This window comes from Ictalurus punctatus, chromosome 11 (genome assembly GCF_001660625.3).
Source record: "Ictalurus punctatus breed USDA103 chromosome 11, Coco_2.0, whole genome shotgun sequence".
Classification (NCBI taxonomy): domain Eukaryota; kingdom Metazoa; phylum Chordata; class Actinopteri; order Siluriformes; family Ictaluridae; genus Ictalurus; species Ictalurus punctatus.
The window spans coordinates 15,465,916-15,483,827 of NC_030426.2; the positions used below are offsets into that span (position 1 = coordinate 15,465,916).

The 17,912-nt window shown below is 40.7% G+C and overlaps 1 protein-coding gene across 3 annotated transcripts; it reads left to right on the top strand.

The window, feature by feature from the left end:
- Window positions 1–251: 251 nt before the first annotated feature.
- On the top strand, window positions 252–15,753 carry lmo4b (LIM domain only 4b). Of its 3 annotated transcripts, none has more exons than XM_047158504.2 (6): window positions 252–760; window positions 2,427–2,670; window positions 8,403–8,499; window positions 8,932–9,087; window positions 13,731–13,809; window positions 14,818–15,753. In XM_047158504.2, exons 2-6 carry the CDS (start codon window positions 2,435–2,437, stop codon window positions 14,904–14,906), a joined length of 657 nt encoding a protein of 218 aa, XP_047014460.1. In that variant the 5' UTR covers window positions 252–760; window positions 2,427–2,434; the 3' UTR covers window positions 14,907–15,753. The 3 variants fall into 3 exon arrangements, with proteins under 3 accessions (XP_047014460.1, XP_047014461.1, XP_017335871.1); XM_047158505.2 differs by having other exon boundaries at window positions 2,430–2,670; XM_017480382.2 differs by lacking the exon at window positions 13,731–13,809 and having other exon boundaries at window positions 257–760.
- Window positions 15,754–17,912: the final 2,159 nt, after the last annotated feature.

A 17,912-nucleotide genomic window follows, 5' to 3' on the forward strand; every position in this document is an offset into this window, starting at 1 on the left:
GATTGTGTATTTTAAACGGTTATATACAGACGAAATTAGCCTTGGAGTTCGTTTATATAATTAACTATATTTACTGTTAGCTATGTTTACTACGTTTAAATTTTACTGTAGTTTATATATTGACATTTAGTACAATTTAGTGATATCTTTGAATGAATTATAAGGGGTTTTGATAGGACGTTATAGCATCAATCTGGCAACCACAGTTTAGTTTCGGGTTCTCTCTTTTCCCCCCTCTCCTGTCAGTGACACATGTAGAGCAAAAGCGCAGCCGGAGCGCTGAGCAGGGCAGAGAGCTGGAGAAGACGGACCAGTGCGAGGCGCAGACAGAGACGCAGAAACACACAGCTTCACGCGAGATGATCGAGTGTTTCCTGGATCGCGTTTAACGACAACACGGACATTTAATTATCGTGAGAGGAAAGAATCCAAGAATAAAACGTGACGGCACCAGTGGAAATATAATCTGAAAACTCCATTTGGTCCTCTGTGCTTGCGTGCGTGTGTGTTTGTGTGCGCGCGAGTGCGCGCGCGCGTGTGTGTGTGTTTGCGCACAGAAAATAAAAGCTGTCTGCACTGCATTGGACTTTAAAACCGCACTGAATTCGGACTTTTCTCTCCTCCAGCGCTCTCTGAGATTATTATTATTATTATTATTATTATTATTATTATTATTATTATTATTATTTTGAAAAGCACACATTATCGGAATCCCCGCGACGGAAAGATTTGCGTTTTATACCTGAAAGAGATAAAAGAGGTGAGTTTGGCGATTTTCTTGGGCAACTCAGACACCACGTCTGACGCTGAAAAATGTAACTGGATACATTAGTGAGGATTAAGCAAAATAAGAGGCAAGTCACAGATGGCTGCTTTATGTCCACTGATCAGAGTTACAAGTAAGCCACACTTAACTTGGCTTTACTCTCTAATGGCATTAAACAATGCAGCTTATGTGTAATTATAAACAGTTCATTCAGTTGTCATACGAACATGTTGATAGCTTTCTGTATTATCTCCTTTGCTTAGGCTACATGTAAAGTCCAGTAAATAGCCTATTACATTCATTTATTAATCAGTGATGTGTCTGCTATGTTTTATATAACCATATGCTTAAAAGAATCCCGGGATTTGAGCCCTTTTCGGTTAAAATTCCCCATCCCTTCTCCTCCGAACCGGAATGAGACTTGACTGTGGTCTGATCTGCTTTATCTTCCTTCCCTTCCCATTCATCTGCTCTTAGATGTGATCAGCACTGAGATATTGCTAAAAGAGCCTCCACTAACGGGCTTTAGACTGAATGCACATCTCTCTCTCTCTCTCTCTCTCTCTCTCTCTCTCTCTCTCTCTCTCTCTCTCATTACCTTTCAGTAAATAGTTACGCTCAGACTGGAGAATGAAATCGGAGAAGATTAAAGTGGATGAAAATTGCGCCGATTAGTTGGGAAGGAGGTGAAGGGGAAGAAGCGCGCGCGTCGGGTGCAAGCGCAATGCGCAGGCGCGGTACGCGGCGCGAGCGCGATCGCCTCTGATAGGGGAATAATGGACTTTAACAAACTGTACGCCTCTGCAGGATGCACAGAATTAGTTTTTTGATTCCAACCACATTGCTGAATACAACAACAACAACAAATCCCTACAGTGTTTAATGAACTCCCAGAGTGTTGAAGTAATTCTTACAGTATTTAGTGTTTATCAGCACTGTTTATTTGTACTGCTGGTGTTAATACAACACACTTTTGTTCTGCTGTGTACCAAACAGAACTCACCCAATCCAATATGTACGCTTGTGAATGGCTCATGCAACTTTAATAACGGCCATGATCTGCTCCGGCTCCATTCGCAATAACACACTCTTAGCCAGAGAGAAAACATTGACCCGGCATGAAGAATGGCTCAGCTCAGGGTAATGTGCTATTTAAAAGCAATTTAAGGAGCTCGACAAAAGCCATGCAGCGCCTCTTTAATTGTTCCAGCAGCCCCAATGTTATCAGGCGAGCAGACATTCATCACCAAAGAGCCAACCTCAGCATTTAGATAAGGATCAAGGGCAGATTAGTGCTTCAAACGAGGTTGAGATACGGACGTGCGTTATGACATCCAAAAAGGTCCTTACAATCCAGATGATCTTTAAAGAGGCATCACTTTGGATCAGGTTTATGTAGAAACGTAAACTGGTGAAAGTTAGGACACAAGTTCTTAAAATCAGTTTTATTTAACTTTTTTGTTGTTGATTTTAATTGCTGGCACATATTACTTGCAGTTTTGCTCAAATGATGGTTGAGTTCCTAAATGCCACAAAAAAGTTTTTTTTTCCTTCTTATCATCGCCGACTGATTATGGACCCTCTGCTGAGAAGTGGCAAACCTGCAGTGTAGATAAAAGGCCCTCAAATAAGCATTAACCTGTGTTTGTTTGTGTTTTAGCAGAGACGATGGTGAACCCAGGAGGCAGTGCTCAGTCCGCACCAGTTGGAGCTGGTACCATGTCGTGGAAGCGCTGCGCAGGCTGTGGAGGGAAGATCGCCGACCGCTTCCTCCTCTACGCCATGGACAGCTACTGGCACAGCCGCTGCCTTAAATGCTCATGCTGCCAAGCCCAGCTCGGAGAGATCGGCACCTCATGCTACACCAAGAGTGGCATGATCCTGTGCAGAAATGACTACATCAGGTCAGACCCGACTCTGTGTGTGTGTATATATGTATACGAGTGTGGGATATATTGCCATCCATGTTGGGATACCCAGATATAAGATCCCAGAACTCTGCTTGGAGATGTTTGAGCTGAAAGCATGATGGGGTGTGTATTGTTTCAACTTTATGAAGAGTAGCAAATGTTTGCATGTAGGCAGCATATAAGATATTATATTGCAGTCTAATGGACTGAGTGCCTCTTAATCTAAGTGTGTCTTAGATCTCTGAAGACATCCAACTGGGCGTCAAGGCTGTTTGATTGCCATGTGAAATAACATTTGGAATGTAATGACGAGCAGGACATTATGGGAAAAGTCGTAAGGTGTTGGGCGTCCCAGGGAGAGCGGTAGATTTTCCATTGAGAACATGTGTCTCAGATTCTGCCACAGCAGCGCTCGTTAAACCGTTGTGGGTAAAGTCCTCTCGCTGAAAGAGGTCAAGCAATTGACATGCTGGCTGAGCCTGAGACGAAAGGGATTCTTTCTGAAGAACATCTGCGTGGCTTGTTTTTCATCATAGAACGAAGGGAACCACAGCAGCATTTGCTTTACAAGACACTAGAAAACTTGAGTGCTAGACCGAGTTTGGCATGTGCAGGAATTTGAAGGGGTTTTCGTGTCCTGTCCGGCGTGTTTGTGAACCAGAAGGAGACAATTTAATTAGTGAAAAGGGCCTTTTTAAATATTTACATAAGGGCGTCTGACACTTGGAGTGAAGGCTAGGTCACTGAAGTCTCACTCACCTGGTGTTGCCTGATTTGACAGGGCAATCATTCAACAGTTTGACCTCAGCAAGGGCAAGTGAAGTACACTTGAACTCAGGGAAGTTTAGCCTTTTTGATTTCTCGAAATGTTCATCCAATTGTTAAGATTTGGACAAGTATATATCTAGTATCAAGTATTATATCTAACTGATTATAAGGTAATGTTGATAATGAAGGACATCTGTAGCATGCAAAATTTTTATATTGAGACTGAGGAGCTGAAATTGGATGTTTCATGCATAGTGTGAATGCAGAAAGGAACATTGACACGTCATCTGTGATGTGCGCTGATCTTCCAGGCTGCCGTTGAGAGAGAGAGAGAGAGAGAGAGAGAGAGAGAGAGTGAGTAAGAGAGTGTCTTTGGCAATCTAGTCATTAGCCAGTGTTTACCTTGGCTCGTGATGTGAATCGGATCAAGTGCTGCTTTCCTGAGAAAGGATAGGCCGTGACGAGCAGGTGTGCACCAGGGAAAAAAAGTGAGAGGACGAATGCAAACGGTGAGAGCCTCAACTCTTTCCACTGCACCTGATCTGGAGGGATCGAGTGCTAGCCGACCCCGGTCTCCAGCCCTAATTAAAAAGAACAGGGAGGGGAAAAAGTGCCTGCACCTTTCTCTTTGTAATTAGTGTGCAGCTCACACAGGCCTGTGATGATCTGAGGAGAGATAAGAGGAAAGGACAAGAGAGTGGGAGAGAGAGAGAAAAAGAGAGAGCGAGCGAGAGAGAGAAAAAAAAACATCTGACAGCGAGTGCACACAATTAAAAGCTTTAATTAGAGTCCCCCTCCATTTTCCTTTAGTCCTGATGGGTTTTATCTAATGAGATCTAGTCCCTGGCTCCGATCCGCTCCCAATGACGTGTCCGAAATGAACGAGAGCCGCATCCCAAACAAAACATTTAATTAACCAAATTGGCTTTTGAGAGAGAGAGGGAGAGGGAGAGAGAGAGAGAGAGAAGTGTAGGGGGGATTATTATGAGGGCCAGTCTCCTCTGTGGGGGGGTTGGGGGGGATTTAAAGGGACCTGTCTTATTTTTGTAATGGATTATTAAATTGGCCTTGCAGTGTAAATAATGGAATTATATATCCCGACTGACTTATATTAATACCGCCTACACAGAAACACTCAGCCAATTGATTGGGACACTGTGATTGAAAATGCATCACATTTCCTCTAATGGGAGATGAGGTGAATGGCCTGGGATGATGGCCATCTAATTTCAGTCAGACAGATGAAACAAATGAGCGCCATCGCTACACATTTAACCCAGTCAGACAGGAGACTATTAAATGGAAACGGGAACTTTAGTTTAGGCTTTTTCTTTACGTAATGTAAACACCTGGAACCGAATGAGTTCAGTTTATCGCACAACGTTAATACAGTTCATAGAGGAATAATGGAAAGTTGTGCACAGAAATTAATCCAAAGTAAAAACACAGGACTGACTCAGTTTTTAACAGTTTAAGCTGTTTAAATGTTAGTGAATTGCAATTTATGTAATAATGGGGATATTTTTCATTTGCTCATTGAGTCAAATTGCAGCCTAAATATGTTCACAGTTCTTTCAATCTATGTTCAGGATGTTCCTCTAAGCTCCGGGTGTGTGTTATTTGTACAGGCAGCAGAGTATAAAGTGATGGAGGGAGAATTAATTTTGCTAGTGAATAATCACATGACCATCAGGGGTGGGTGGAGGGAGACGGGGCACTGTCTCTTTAATTGAATAGGCCTAGGTAATTAAATGGCACTTTTCCAATAGAACGTGCTAGGTAAATCTAATAGTTGGTTATTTAATATCACTTTGAAGTTAGCCCACTCGAGCACAGTGACAGCACATGAGCACGTGAACTATTAGGCTGTGAGAAAAAAAAAACCTCGGATCTCGGAAATTAATTATATCGCATGCAATTTAGGGGAAACGTTTATCTTGATTTGTCATAACAGAATTAATTCAAGGACTTCAATCCACCAGGGACTAGATCTGTTACTCTGAATTAACCAAGTGTAATTTGGCTGCGTTTTTTTTTTTGCCCCCTCCCTTCCCTTCCCTTTCCTTCCCTTCCTGTCTCTCTCGTTTTCTCTCTCTCCACTCTCAATCCCCCCACCATCTCTTCCTCTAATGTAGCCTTGCCATTATGCAAAGCCGGGCTTAAGTATCAAGCCTGGTGCTTTTAAGGTTCTTTGGCTGCTAATGTTGAGAGGCATTTTTATAATGGACTGTGATGCCGAAATCATTGTTGTACTACCTTACATCACTCTGCTCAAAAGGTTCTGCCTAAGAGGCCAGCATTTGCCAGATGGCCCTAAATTGCTCCACTAGGTTGTAATTCACCTCACAGCCAGCATCCAAATTAAATCCAGTAGACATCGTTCGATGGAGTGTAGACAGCTCCAAATATTTCTCTTATGAAAGACAGACATGGTCGGGACCGTCTGTTTTTATCTTTCTGCTCCGCAATGGAAAACGTTAATAAATCAACATTCCGTGATGTCTCGTTGACAAGACCGTCTTTTCGTTATGTGTGATTGATCGCCAAGGCGAATAGCCTGAAGGAAAAAAAAAAAGAAAAGAAAGAGAACAACAACTAAGGCAGAGATCGGTGCGGTTCTGTGAGAAGGAGGTGAAAACCAGCGGTGTCACTGCAATTAAAGAGTCCCCAGGCTTTAATTATACTGACCCAGGCTTGCTCTACCTTCCTCTCCCTATAAGACTGCAGCTCAATGGTGAGAGAGAGACCATTAGAGGCCAAGGGCAGACTGATAGCGACTTAATTGAGCACCTAACGCCTTCAGGCCCTTAAATCAAATACTATCAGGAGCCAACCCCTGGTCAAATCATTAACCCACTACGTATAGCTCACACTGATAAAATGAAATCCTGCTTCCCTGTGTTTTCTCAGTTTTTCCTAAAGATGTCCACACATGGGAAATTAAAAAAAACAACAACAACAACCCTGCCCAAATAGGACAAGACTGTAAACAGTGGAATGTGTGTTGAGTGCTGAAGGGTTGAGTGTGCGAAAAAGCTTTTCCGAGCTGAAGCACTATTGGAAGATTAAGCTAGATGTCATTTGGCAGTTGAGGAGAATGGCAGCATTTAAAGATATCCCTCTGACATTTTCCACGGCTCGTCCGTTCAATTTACGCCGTCGAAGGCGCGCCGTTGTCACAGGCCTGGAGCTAATTACTTTTGAAATTGAGTTTTGATTGAGCCTCCCCAATCGATGCCACAGCAAAATTTGTTTCTCTGCTTGCCTATGAGCAGCTATCTGAGGGCCAATATTAAAGCGACATGCCGTTTTTTTTTTTCTTCTCTCTCTCTCTCTCTCTCACTAGAACACACAGCTGCAAAACATGCAAAGCGAAGGGAGATTTCCAGAAACAAGAGAGTTGTGAATCACGCTGCTTTTCTCACATTAGGAAATGCGCATACTAAGTTTATAAGGAATTAAATTACAGTCAGGTGGGAAAACGAATCGGTACTTATGCCGTACTTTTTTAATATCCATCAAGGTTTTCTCATTATTTCTTCAGTGCAAGTTTTGCAAGCTTTCCAGTATTGCGCTTTTCTGTCTCTGCACCTCTATTGCCTCGCTCTCCCACTGAATATCCCACTTCCACTCGTTCTTCCTTTCCACATTTTCTATCTCACCCTCTCCCTCAGTCCCTCCCGCCAGAGCTTGTCAGATGCTGTGGTCTTATTTGATTGCATAGGAAAAGTGCACTGATAGAGCAAACACCAGTGAGATATGATGACAAATGGGTCCAGATCCCAGTAAATTACTTTCGGCTCAAATCGAAATTTCATTCAGTTTGTTGCTCGGCGAGATGAAGTAATCTAAATTGTGGACTCTGAAGGCAGATAGAAGAGAAGCAGGAGCAAGCATTTCATTATCAAGAGGCCGAGAGAGAGAGAGAGTGTGTGAGAGAGAGAGAGGGTTAGGGATGAAAGAGATGAGCGCCAGCAAATCTAAAGTGTTGACACCGTGATTGAAAAGGTTAACCCATGCACATTATATATCAAGCCGGGCTAGCCGAGAGTTTCTAATGGAAACGGAGCACGCGCCGCTCTCGTAATGGCTAAAGCACTACATCTCCCTCTAGATGTACAATCAAATGCTCTTAGGTCCTGATTGCTTATGTTCCAGGTTATTATAGGTAGTGAAAAAAATGAGTGCTGAAGGTAATACGTAGGCGAGCGGCAGCGCTACAAGCTTTTGGAGGACACGACAGGATTTTTTTCATTTGGACTGCTGGCATTACAACGATTTTACATTTTCCAATATCAGAAAAATTGAAGACGCCATTTGTTTCCGTGTGTGTGTGTGTGTGTGTGAGAGAGAGAGAGAGTGAGTGTGTGAGTGTGTGTATTGCCATTGCTGCAGGCAGGATATTGCAACGATATAAGCTACTGTAAGCCTCACTGTAGGATTTTATTATCACAGTCAAGTGTAAACAGGCAGTCAACAGACATCGTGCATATATTAATTCTGCTTTATTCCAGCCACAGTTCTAATAAATACTCGAATAAAGTTCAGATCAAGACAAACGGTTTACATTTCAAAATGAAGACTTGTATTTCGGAACTGTTTGTTGGATTGTTGAACTTCTTAGCTACTTTTTCTTAAATTTGTTATTTGCACTTTTGTTTGAGCGGCTCTTTCACTCTGACTGTCTCTCTCTCTTCACTCGCTCACTCACGCACTCACTCACTCACGCACTCACTCAGTCACTCGCACTCACTCAGTCACTCACTCATGCACTCACTCACTCACTCACTCACTCACTCAGTCTGTGTGTGTTTATGTGTTGAATATCAGTAGCTACAGGCCATAAGTGTAATTCTGTGGTTAAATATTTTGCCATCTGTCACTGCACTTTTGCTAACTTGGGTGTGTGTGTGTGTGTGTGTGTGTGTGTGTGTGTGTGTGTGTGTGTGTGTGTGTAGGTTATTTGGGAACAGCGGGGCGTGCAGTGCTTGTGGACAGTCCATCCCAGCCAGTGAACTGGTCATGAGGGCACAGGGCAATGTGTACCACCTCAAGGTAACACACCTCTCAGTCTACACCTCCTACATGCTGGAGATTATTACATTATCCACACGAATGAACAGCAGAGCATGTAATGTTAATTTGTTGATATTTTCAATCACCTACAGTATTAATATCATCAATAGGATTAATATAATAACCAACATCACAGATTTCTTCTCATTCTCCTAGGAAGCATCATTATTTTCCATCCTATAAATAATTTATATATTGATATGATTACAGATTAGAAATCATGCTTGTAAATGATTTGTTTCAAGTTATACTCAGAAACCTTTCCCCAGTTCTAAACCTTCGAGCGTAGATGTACTGTAGTTGTGCGTCTGTGTGTGTGTGTGTGTGTGTGTGTGTATGTGTGTGTGTGTGACTGAAAGTTAAACCGTTGCATTGTGGGTAACGAGACCCAATTGTCACACTCTCTGGCAGTGTTTCACGTGTTCTACCTGCCGGAACCGGCTGGTCCCTGGAGACCGGTTCCACTACATCAACGGCAGCTTGTTCTGCGAACACGATAGACCCACAGCGCTCATGAATGGCCACTTGACTTCACTGCAGACGAACCCACTCCTTCCTGATCAGAAGGTAAACACCAGCTCTTCTGCTTAATGCTACACTACTCACATAAACACACTTGGAAATACAAACCGGACAGATCGGCTTTTGCAATGCCAGGATTCATTCCAGGAAGCAGAGAGTTGGGATGTTGCACTACTTTTCTCTCAACTGATATAAAACTTGTTATATCAATATCGCAGTATAGGGGCCATTACTCTCAGTGCTACATCACTGACAATCCTTTTTTTTTTACTCACAATAACAAGAAGCTGATTGAATGTTAAAGGAACAGCTCAGGCCAGAGATGACATTTACACACGCTTCTACTTCTCTGAAATGTAGCCAATCAAATGACAGATATTCGCGGATTCAAAGCTTTATTGCAGTATATGAAGGAATAATGAAAATCTTGCTTGGATGCCTCTCTGCAGCCACATAATAAAACCAGACAATAAACATGCAGACAAAAAACAAATAACTATAACAATACAATAACAATCAATATATAGATACAGACGACATTAAAACTTTCCAAAAATATACATTAGTGCAAAATTATAGAGGATAAAAATAAGAGGTGAGACCCTTTAGTCTCATCCTTGAGGTGCATGTGCTGATTAATTTTATTATCGTCATCTAAAGTTTGCTTGTTTAGTTTTGTGCTGGAGGCGAATGTTGCTAATAAGGAAAGTTCATTTGAGTGCACTGCTTAACTAAATCATTACACACACTTGCCTCAGATCGTCATTTCTGACACTGTATGACACACTTATATATAAAAATAAATAAAAGTACGTCACAAAGCAAAACAAACAAACAAAAAAGAACCCAGTAACATCAGCCGTCATGAAATCCTTTTTATTCCTCAGCATGTATTTTGGTGTCATTCTGCACACACTTCAGACTGTGACCCAAAAAAAGTGTATGTGTATGTTAGTAATAAGTCTGATAATTATATAGTTCCTATTTGTATATTTGTAATATGGACTAATTTTGTAACTGTATTAATACATTTATGTACGAATGATATTACTGCACCAACCTGTTTGTTGAGGAAGGAGTGTGATGATTTAGACATGCAGTTTGCACAACGCTTCTTCATACTCTAGCTATACGCTTTCCTTACTTGTTAGTTACATATAGTGCAAAGCCAAAGAAACAAACTTCAGGCAACGAGCACGTCTTGGCTGACTGATTACAACTGATTAAAATTATGCACATTTCATTTTTGGCTGAACTGTTCCTTTAAAGTAACCATTTCACTTTCCCACAGGTTTATTATTAAATAGCTTGTAAACACAGGACACAAAAAAATCATTTTAATTGAATCTGATTTTTAAATGTAGCATTACTCTCTTGCAGTTTTTGATTGAAGTTGTGATATTTTTCATTTTGAAAATGTCCTCAAGTATCATACTGTTATTTCTTTTGGCACATTTCCCACATTGGACATCTGGTGCTCATTAAAAAGCTATAATTTATCATTTAATTAGAAGAAATCTCTTCACTGCAGGTTGCAAACTTACACAACAGATTTCTTATCATTCACATTTTTTATTAGTTCCCCCGGTGCGAGTGTCGTTCTGGAATACGAGTTCTTCTGTGTCGTCCTCTCGTTCACCACACCTGTCTCGTGTCATTCATAGGATTGTAATCGATTTACATTCCCAACATACGCTCGCTGCATATGGACCCAACTGCTGTTTGTCACTAAGCCCTTAGCTTAGCATGTATATTTATCTACAGTCGCTGTGAGTAACTAAACGTCTGGTTGTTATCCGGAGAGGACGACACAGGAAGCGTGACAGCAGCAGAATTGCTTTTTAAAGGGGGAAAAATGACAGCGGATCTAAAAGCACTTTACCTCGCTCGCCGAAAGCCCCTCAGGCCCAAGGTCAGGCCTGCAAGACAAGAGCAATTCAGTCTCGGTGAAAGCTAATTTGTCACAATTAATGTCAGCTCCATAAAATGAGAGGACTGCTAACGCAAGCTCGGTGTTGGTTAAGTGAAAGGAGGGGGGAGGAGGGGTGTGTGTGTGTGTGTGTGTGTGTGTGCGCGGAAAAAAAGTAAAAAGTTTTCCAACATAATTCTGCTGCCTTCATATTTCAGACTGATTATGTATTGATGACATTGATTCATTTGCGCTTTCATGAGCTGCAATAGATATTAAATCCTATTGACTGAAGACAAATTGTAATTTTGTGTAGCGGATGGATCGCCCTCATTTCTGATGACACAGGTTTGAATTTTTAGCGCTCCCCGATGCCAATCAGCAGATCCTGACTTATTGCCTTGTGGTCAGAATATCACCTGGCCTCCGCTGCGTTGCTGTTTTACACCCCTCCATTCAATATGTATCACATTTACAACAGAAAGGCCAAAGAACAATGCTTTCCTCTATGTTAGAAAAAACGTGTTTCCAGCACCTTTTTAAAAAATTTTTCTTTGAACTTCAAAAACACACTTGGTTATTCATAGAAATTTATAGTTGTGTTATGGTACCAGCACAATGGTTAAGATGTTGGACTACTGATGGGAAAGTCATCAGTTCAAATCCCTGCTGGGCCTTGGATCAAGGCCCTTAACCCTCAATTGCTCAATTGTTTAAATGAGATAAATGTAAGTCGGGTCTGGATAAGGATGTCTGCCAAATGCAGTAATTGTTCTGGTTTGACAAAAGAATTAATTTTATATATATATATATATATATATATATATATATATATATATATATATATATATATATATTCACTTAACTGTACACTACATTTCCATTTAAAGTTTGGGATATTATATGCATTTTTTGTTATGAATCCATTAAATATTTTACAGAGCAGTCGCTATATTTCAGGCTACCTGTTTTTGTGTTGTTTTTAAATAAAAAAAAATAGTTTCACAGTAAATTTCCATAAATAATTAATTCCAGTAACAGTTCTGTAAAATGTTCAATCTTCTTCCATTTGTGTTTACCAAATTTCTAACAACCCGGTAATTATTAATGAATTGTTGATTAAGCATGATTTCAGTGGAACAAAACAGACTTTTTTTTTTATGAACTATTTTAGCGTTATTATTATGTATGATCCACCAATTGCTGCCACTGTTCCCATGCCTCTACACCAGTGTCTCCTCCAACGTTTTTCCGTTATTGCAAGCATTATTTGTAATCTCAATGTAATGACCTCAGTTTTCAGTCCTTCCAGGCAGCATGCTAAGCTAGTAATAAATAAAATGAGAGATTTATTTATGTAATTCCTGCTCTGGCCTTTGGGACAGTGTGTAACCACAGAGTTCATCGCCATCCGACTGTATCAGCAGCAGCTTAGTGACACATAATGAGTATTGATACGCAGACGGAGCAGATGTGTGGGTGGATGTGAGTCTGTGTGTGTGTGTGTGTGTGTGTGTGTGTGTGTGTGTGTGTGTGTGTGGATTTCACCTTCCAGAAAGAGAAGGAAAGGAGGGAGGACTAAGAACAAGGGCAGCCTGAGGGAGCAGAAAGCCTAGAAAAAAGGAGTGCAGGAAAAAGACCAGTGAGGAAGAAGAGAGTGAAATGACAAGAGATGAAGAGTGCATGAAGGAAAGAGCTCCATTAAGCTTGCTATTCCGTCAGAAGGCTTTTAAGAGCTCGTCACTTTTACAAATCAGTGCTAAGAGGGCAGCGTGTCTCAAATTGAATGCCTTTGCATTATCTAGCTTAATTTGAAATGTCTGCTTAAGCCGTCGGTCCCTCCCTCACTCCTCTCGCTTGACAACAGCGGCGGTAAATATGAGGCCTCATTGTTTATTTATGGCACGACATCAATTGTAGTGAAAACAGCTGAATTATTAATGCTAAAATGCAATCTGAATATTGGCTATGCTGCTTTAATTATAGCAAGGAGAGAAGTCTTAAATACACACAGGCACCTCTCCCTGCTCACTAGAGAGGAAAAAAAGAGTTGACGTGTCCAAGTGTCTTCAGCAGATGCTTGAGATGAATAATGCCGTAGAGTATTGAGTTATTATGGGCTTCAGCACAGCAATACAGTTCAAGATAGTAGAGATACAGTGTGTATGTCTAAGCCTTTCCATACTTCACTCGTCCAATCTGAATGAAGCGTGAGCCCCAAGTGTTCGACTCGGCTCCTAAAAAAATGTGCAAACTACGGCATGAAATCTATGCAAAAGCACCGCAACAGGAGAGTCAGAGAGGAGTCGAAAGCCTCGTCTACTTCAGTGTATATGAGGTCCCGTCTGGCCGCCAATGTTTTTATTATTTGCGATTTCATGGCGACATAATTGGCGTTGTGCATGTCGGCGGCTCAGGACATTTGATGCTCATTTATTAAGTGGGCTTCCTGGCTTCTCCCTAATCTCTTTGTTCAGGACAGACAAATTACCTTTCTCATGCTGAGGCCGAGCCCGAGGGAGCCAAACCTTCCCTGCCTTCTCCTTAATTAGCCCCCCGAATGTGTGTGTGTGAGTCTATGCAGGGGGGGGTTTGCAATTACTAATAGAACGAAACCCTGCTAGTAACTTGAAGAAGGAAGGGAGAAGTAAATTGCCCCTAGAATGTTTAAAACAAAAGGAACGGAAAAGAGAGAAAGAAGTTGGGCTCGACTGTCTGTGAAAGCAGAACGCCGTTGCTTAGACGTTCCTCTAATTGTCCCTGTTGCTCTGCTCCACAGAAGCCGTGCACCCTGGGGGCTGTGCTGAAGCGCTGCTCAAAACCGAGACAAAAAGAGACTAACTTCATAAAACGTTCTTGTGAGTTAATGCGGAGGAAATAGGGCAGCAGATGGTTTCCAAAGCCTCGCCAATCAATAAATTAAGCGGGTGCTTTAGCAGAGCTGACAGTACAGAACACCACCTTCATTTGACACAGAAATATATACAAAGATATTTTGAAAAAGTATGACTGACTTTTAGGATATTCTTCTTCTTCTTCTTCTTCTTCTTCTTCTTCTTCTTCTTCTTCTATTTATTTATGTGTTTGTTTGTTTGTCATATACCACTGAAAGTTCTAAGCTGTTACCAAATTATTATTATTATATTTGTGTGTGTGTGTGTGTATAATTTTATTTAATTCTATTTTTAGCTCATATACTTAACACTGAGACACTTTTTAAAGCACTTTTTGTTTTCACCTGTTAACAGATACCTAGTATGGTTTAGTAAAGTTTCTAAGTTGACCGTTTCTAGGAAGGTGTGACTTTAAAAAAAATAATGCAATACTCTTAAAGTGAAATTTAATTGTTTGTCATTATGGAAATGTCAGTGTGCTACACACACTGGGTTTTTAATGGGAATGAGAGGAACTGATTTGATTAAATATCACAATATCACACATAACCACACTTCTTCACAATGTATTCCTTCAAACATTATGAAAATTCACTGAATATTTCAGCCATGCCCTCCCACACTATCATCATTATCTTATGCCTTATTTATTTATTTAATTATTATTTTTTTTTTTTGTGTGTGTGTGTGTGTGTGTGTGTGTGTGTGTGTGTATGTCATGATTATGAAAATAAGACCTCAAAAATATCCAATACCATATCATTTTGAAAATGTAAAATATCCTACCTGAAAAGCTAAAAGCTTGCTGATTTTCTGTTTAAACTAGAACAGTAATATGGGTGCCTGGTTGTAATTTAGCCCATCTGCTACACACTGGCCTACTTTGGAATAATGGTTGCCCTGTTCAGAGTGAGTCTAAAACATGTTATGATCTCTCTCTCTCTCTCTCTCTCTCTCTCTCTCTCTTCTCAGGTGTGTTAGGAGGGAGGAGTTGCTCAAAGCGGGATGTGTGCCTTCATTCCAGCCCTCGCTCATTGTCACTGAAGATCTCTCAGTCCTGACCTGACCGCCGCCCCCAACCTCCTTTCCTATTCACTTCCGGAGTCGCAGCACTACCCCAGCTTCCCCTTATGATTATCCCAGAATTCCTCTCTAAACCTCCCCCTGACCTGACCCCTGTTCATAGGCGGATTCCCAGCGTTGAGGCGCTTCCAATGGAAATCTGAGGACTCCATGACTTACAGGAGACCGATCAGACCCTGTGGGACTCAAAGACAGACAGAGAGATAGAGAGAGAGTGAGAGAGAGAGTGAGTGAAAAGAGAGAATTAGACCATACAGAAGGACATTTTGGATAAGCGAAAGTAAGAGAAAAGGAGAGCGTCAGACAAATGAAGCTAATCAGCTGCAGCTTTTCGAATCGCAGTTGTTACATTTGTTTGATCATTAACAGGGGCAAAACAGACTGTGTTTTTTTTTCCTTTTTACTTCTTTTTTTCTCCTTACTTCCTTATCTATTCTCTTTTTCTTCAACACTCTATCTCCGCTTTCTATATTTTAAATGTTGTAAAGGGAATGTGTTTCGTTTTTTGGGTGATTCAAGAATCAAAAAGACTGGGTTCCAAGAAGTATCCGTGGCTTTTTTGTGCAAATGGAATCATGAACACTCTTGGTGTATTTGTAAAACTATCACATATGTATGCATGTAAATGTTTTTGTCCCAACGTGGCTACCGTACATCCTCCACGTTACCCTGCCCCTTCCTACCGGAACCTGAACCATAGCAACTAAGCTCATAGCTGTCCACTTGTAAATGCTGAATGAGAGAGAAATCTATTTGTGATATTTTCAGAGACATTGGCTCCAGTATGGTGTATTTAATTAATAAAAAAGTTCAGATTTAAAAGCATTTCTTTTTTCTGACCTTGTTCGATTTGTTTACCACTTCATTTTATTTTATTTGGATACCTCATTATTTAGATTATGTCAGTATTATATACTCTGTGGTTGAAATGTTTATTAAGGTGTGCAGTTTAAGTATTGTATACATGTATATAACATTCATGATTATCCAGATAGGACACAATACAAGCATGTAGCTAGTAATTGAGGTTTGCTCAGGGGTTCAACAATATTTCTTTAGCAGTCCTGGGATTTGAGCTCACAATTTTATGATCGCTAGCTCTCTAGCTCTACAAATTTAATTTTTTTTTCCATCAGGAGAGCTGAGTACTTTATATTATCACAGCGATTTATCTCGGGGTTTCTCTCGAGAAAAGGGCTCATTAGCAAAACTATGCTTTTCCATTAACCTTCCTAAATGCAGTGCCAACTCCGAGCATCCATCCAGGCCTCCATTGTGTCTCTTCAGCTTTTCTCCACAGTAATTATGAATGCACATGATAGGGTGGCTAATTGGAAATGGATAAACATGTATCCTTGGTCCTTCTTTTCAGACGAACATGCTATTTAGTGCCGCAGACGCAGGGCCAAATGCCCCTTTGAAGATTCAATTACGCTGGGAGAGAGAAAGGTGTTTCAGCGCAGCCTGAATGAACTATTTACAGAACAAATCGCCGTTTGAAGCCGTTGCGCGACCTAATGGGTATGAAGGGGATCTGATTAGCATAATACCCGGAAAGCCTGGCCAGTTCTGCCACACTCATTAGACAGGTGGACCTTAACAGCACATGAACTAAATCTGACCGTGTATTTTGCAAGGTTGATCATGGTTATAGCACGGTCACCATTTATAAAAACCACTTGCCTAAAATTTGATTTGAGTAATCGAGTGAATTTTTTTTTCCATCAGTGAACATTTTATTCAGGTCTGTGGTTTGCAGATTAAATTATGACCAGTTCCTGTTTACTACAGAAAGATTTATAAGAGGTTACAGCCCGTGTTCTTTGAGAAATTTGCCAAGATTTTCTACAGTCAGCTCCAGAATTATTGGCACAAGCAAAAATGACTAACACTAAATGAAAAACAGTAGTGTTTTTTGAAAATGATCATTTACATCCACAGTTAAAATTTGGTTTGGTGAAGCCTACCTCTGGAGACAATAGCAGCACTGAGCCTCTTCCTGTAATGTCTCACAAGGATGGAAATATTTTGTTCTTCGACATGCACACACTTATACAAGCGTCCTTATGTCTGTCTAGGTGTCTTTCCCTCTACAATTCAGACCATATGTTTTCAATAGAGTTCAAATCCCAGACGCTGGGATAGCCATTGTATTTTTATTTATTTATTTTTTTTGTCTTACTTCAGTTTTTGAGTTGATTTGGGTGAATGGGTTCATAATCCTGTCCAATCTATGGCCATGTTTTACCCTCCTAGCAGAGTTAATCAGCTTTAAGGCTAAATATTCATGCTACTTCGTGGAATCCAAACACCAGCCACAAAATAGCTCCAAAATATCAATGCTCCTCTATCAAATTTTAAAGCATGTATGGAAACTATTCCTTTTTATGTAGTCCCCCAATGGTGAGCACAGCCTAAAAGAATTTATTATATGACTCAAACATGACTGCAAATGCTATAGCTATATATTCTATTCTATAGCTATATTCTATCTGTTGTCACGTTCAAACAGCTTGCCATTATATCGGAAACCGAATAGTTGATTCTGAAATTGGACAATCCCTAGTTAATTAAACTCAGTGAAATAAACTGCTTTAAGGCTAAATTTAAATATGTGATGTGTTGGCGATTTCAACTGTACACATAGTAAGCATTCCAGACTAGAAGCTGCAAATCAGAGAAATAAGAAAAGGGCACTAGGCTTTGGTAACGGATGAAATAAAAATATTTCTTGATATCGGACTTATACTCTTGGACCCTATAATAGTTTACAGTATCATGGCCCCAGTCATGCTGTATAAACACTGCTGTAACATTTTTCATATCAAAGTTATTAGCCCTGCTGGGTTCCACACATTTTTCAAACGACGGACGAGAGCGAGGTAAAATAGACTGAAGCGTAAGGGAAAAGTCTACGATGACCCTGCACACAGGTTCACTTGATGGAAATATGCTGCTTTTTAAAGTATTCATTAGAGAGATGT

Coding starts and splice junctions, on each gene's coding strand:
- lmo4b (XM_047158504.2), top strand. CDS start 2,435: ATGGTGAACCCAGGAGGCAGTGCTCAGTCCGCACCAGTTGGAGCTGGT. Junction 2,671..8,402: donor TGCAGAAATGACTACATCAG/GTCAGACCCGAC, acceptor GTGTGTGTGTAG/GTTATTTGGGAACAGCGGGG. Junction 8,500..8,931: donor GCAATGTGTACCACCTCAAG/GTAACACACCTC, acceptor ACTCTCTGGCAG/TGTTTCACGTGTTCTACCTG.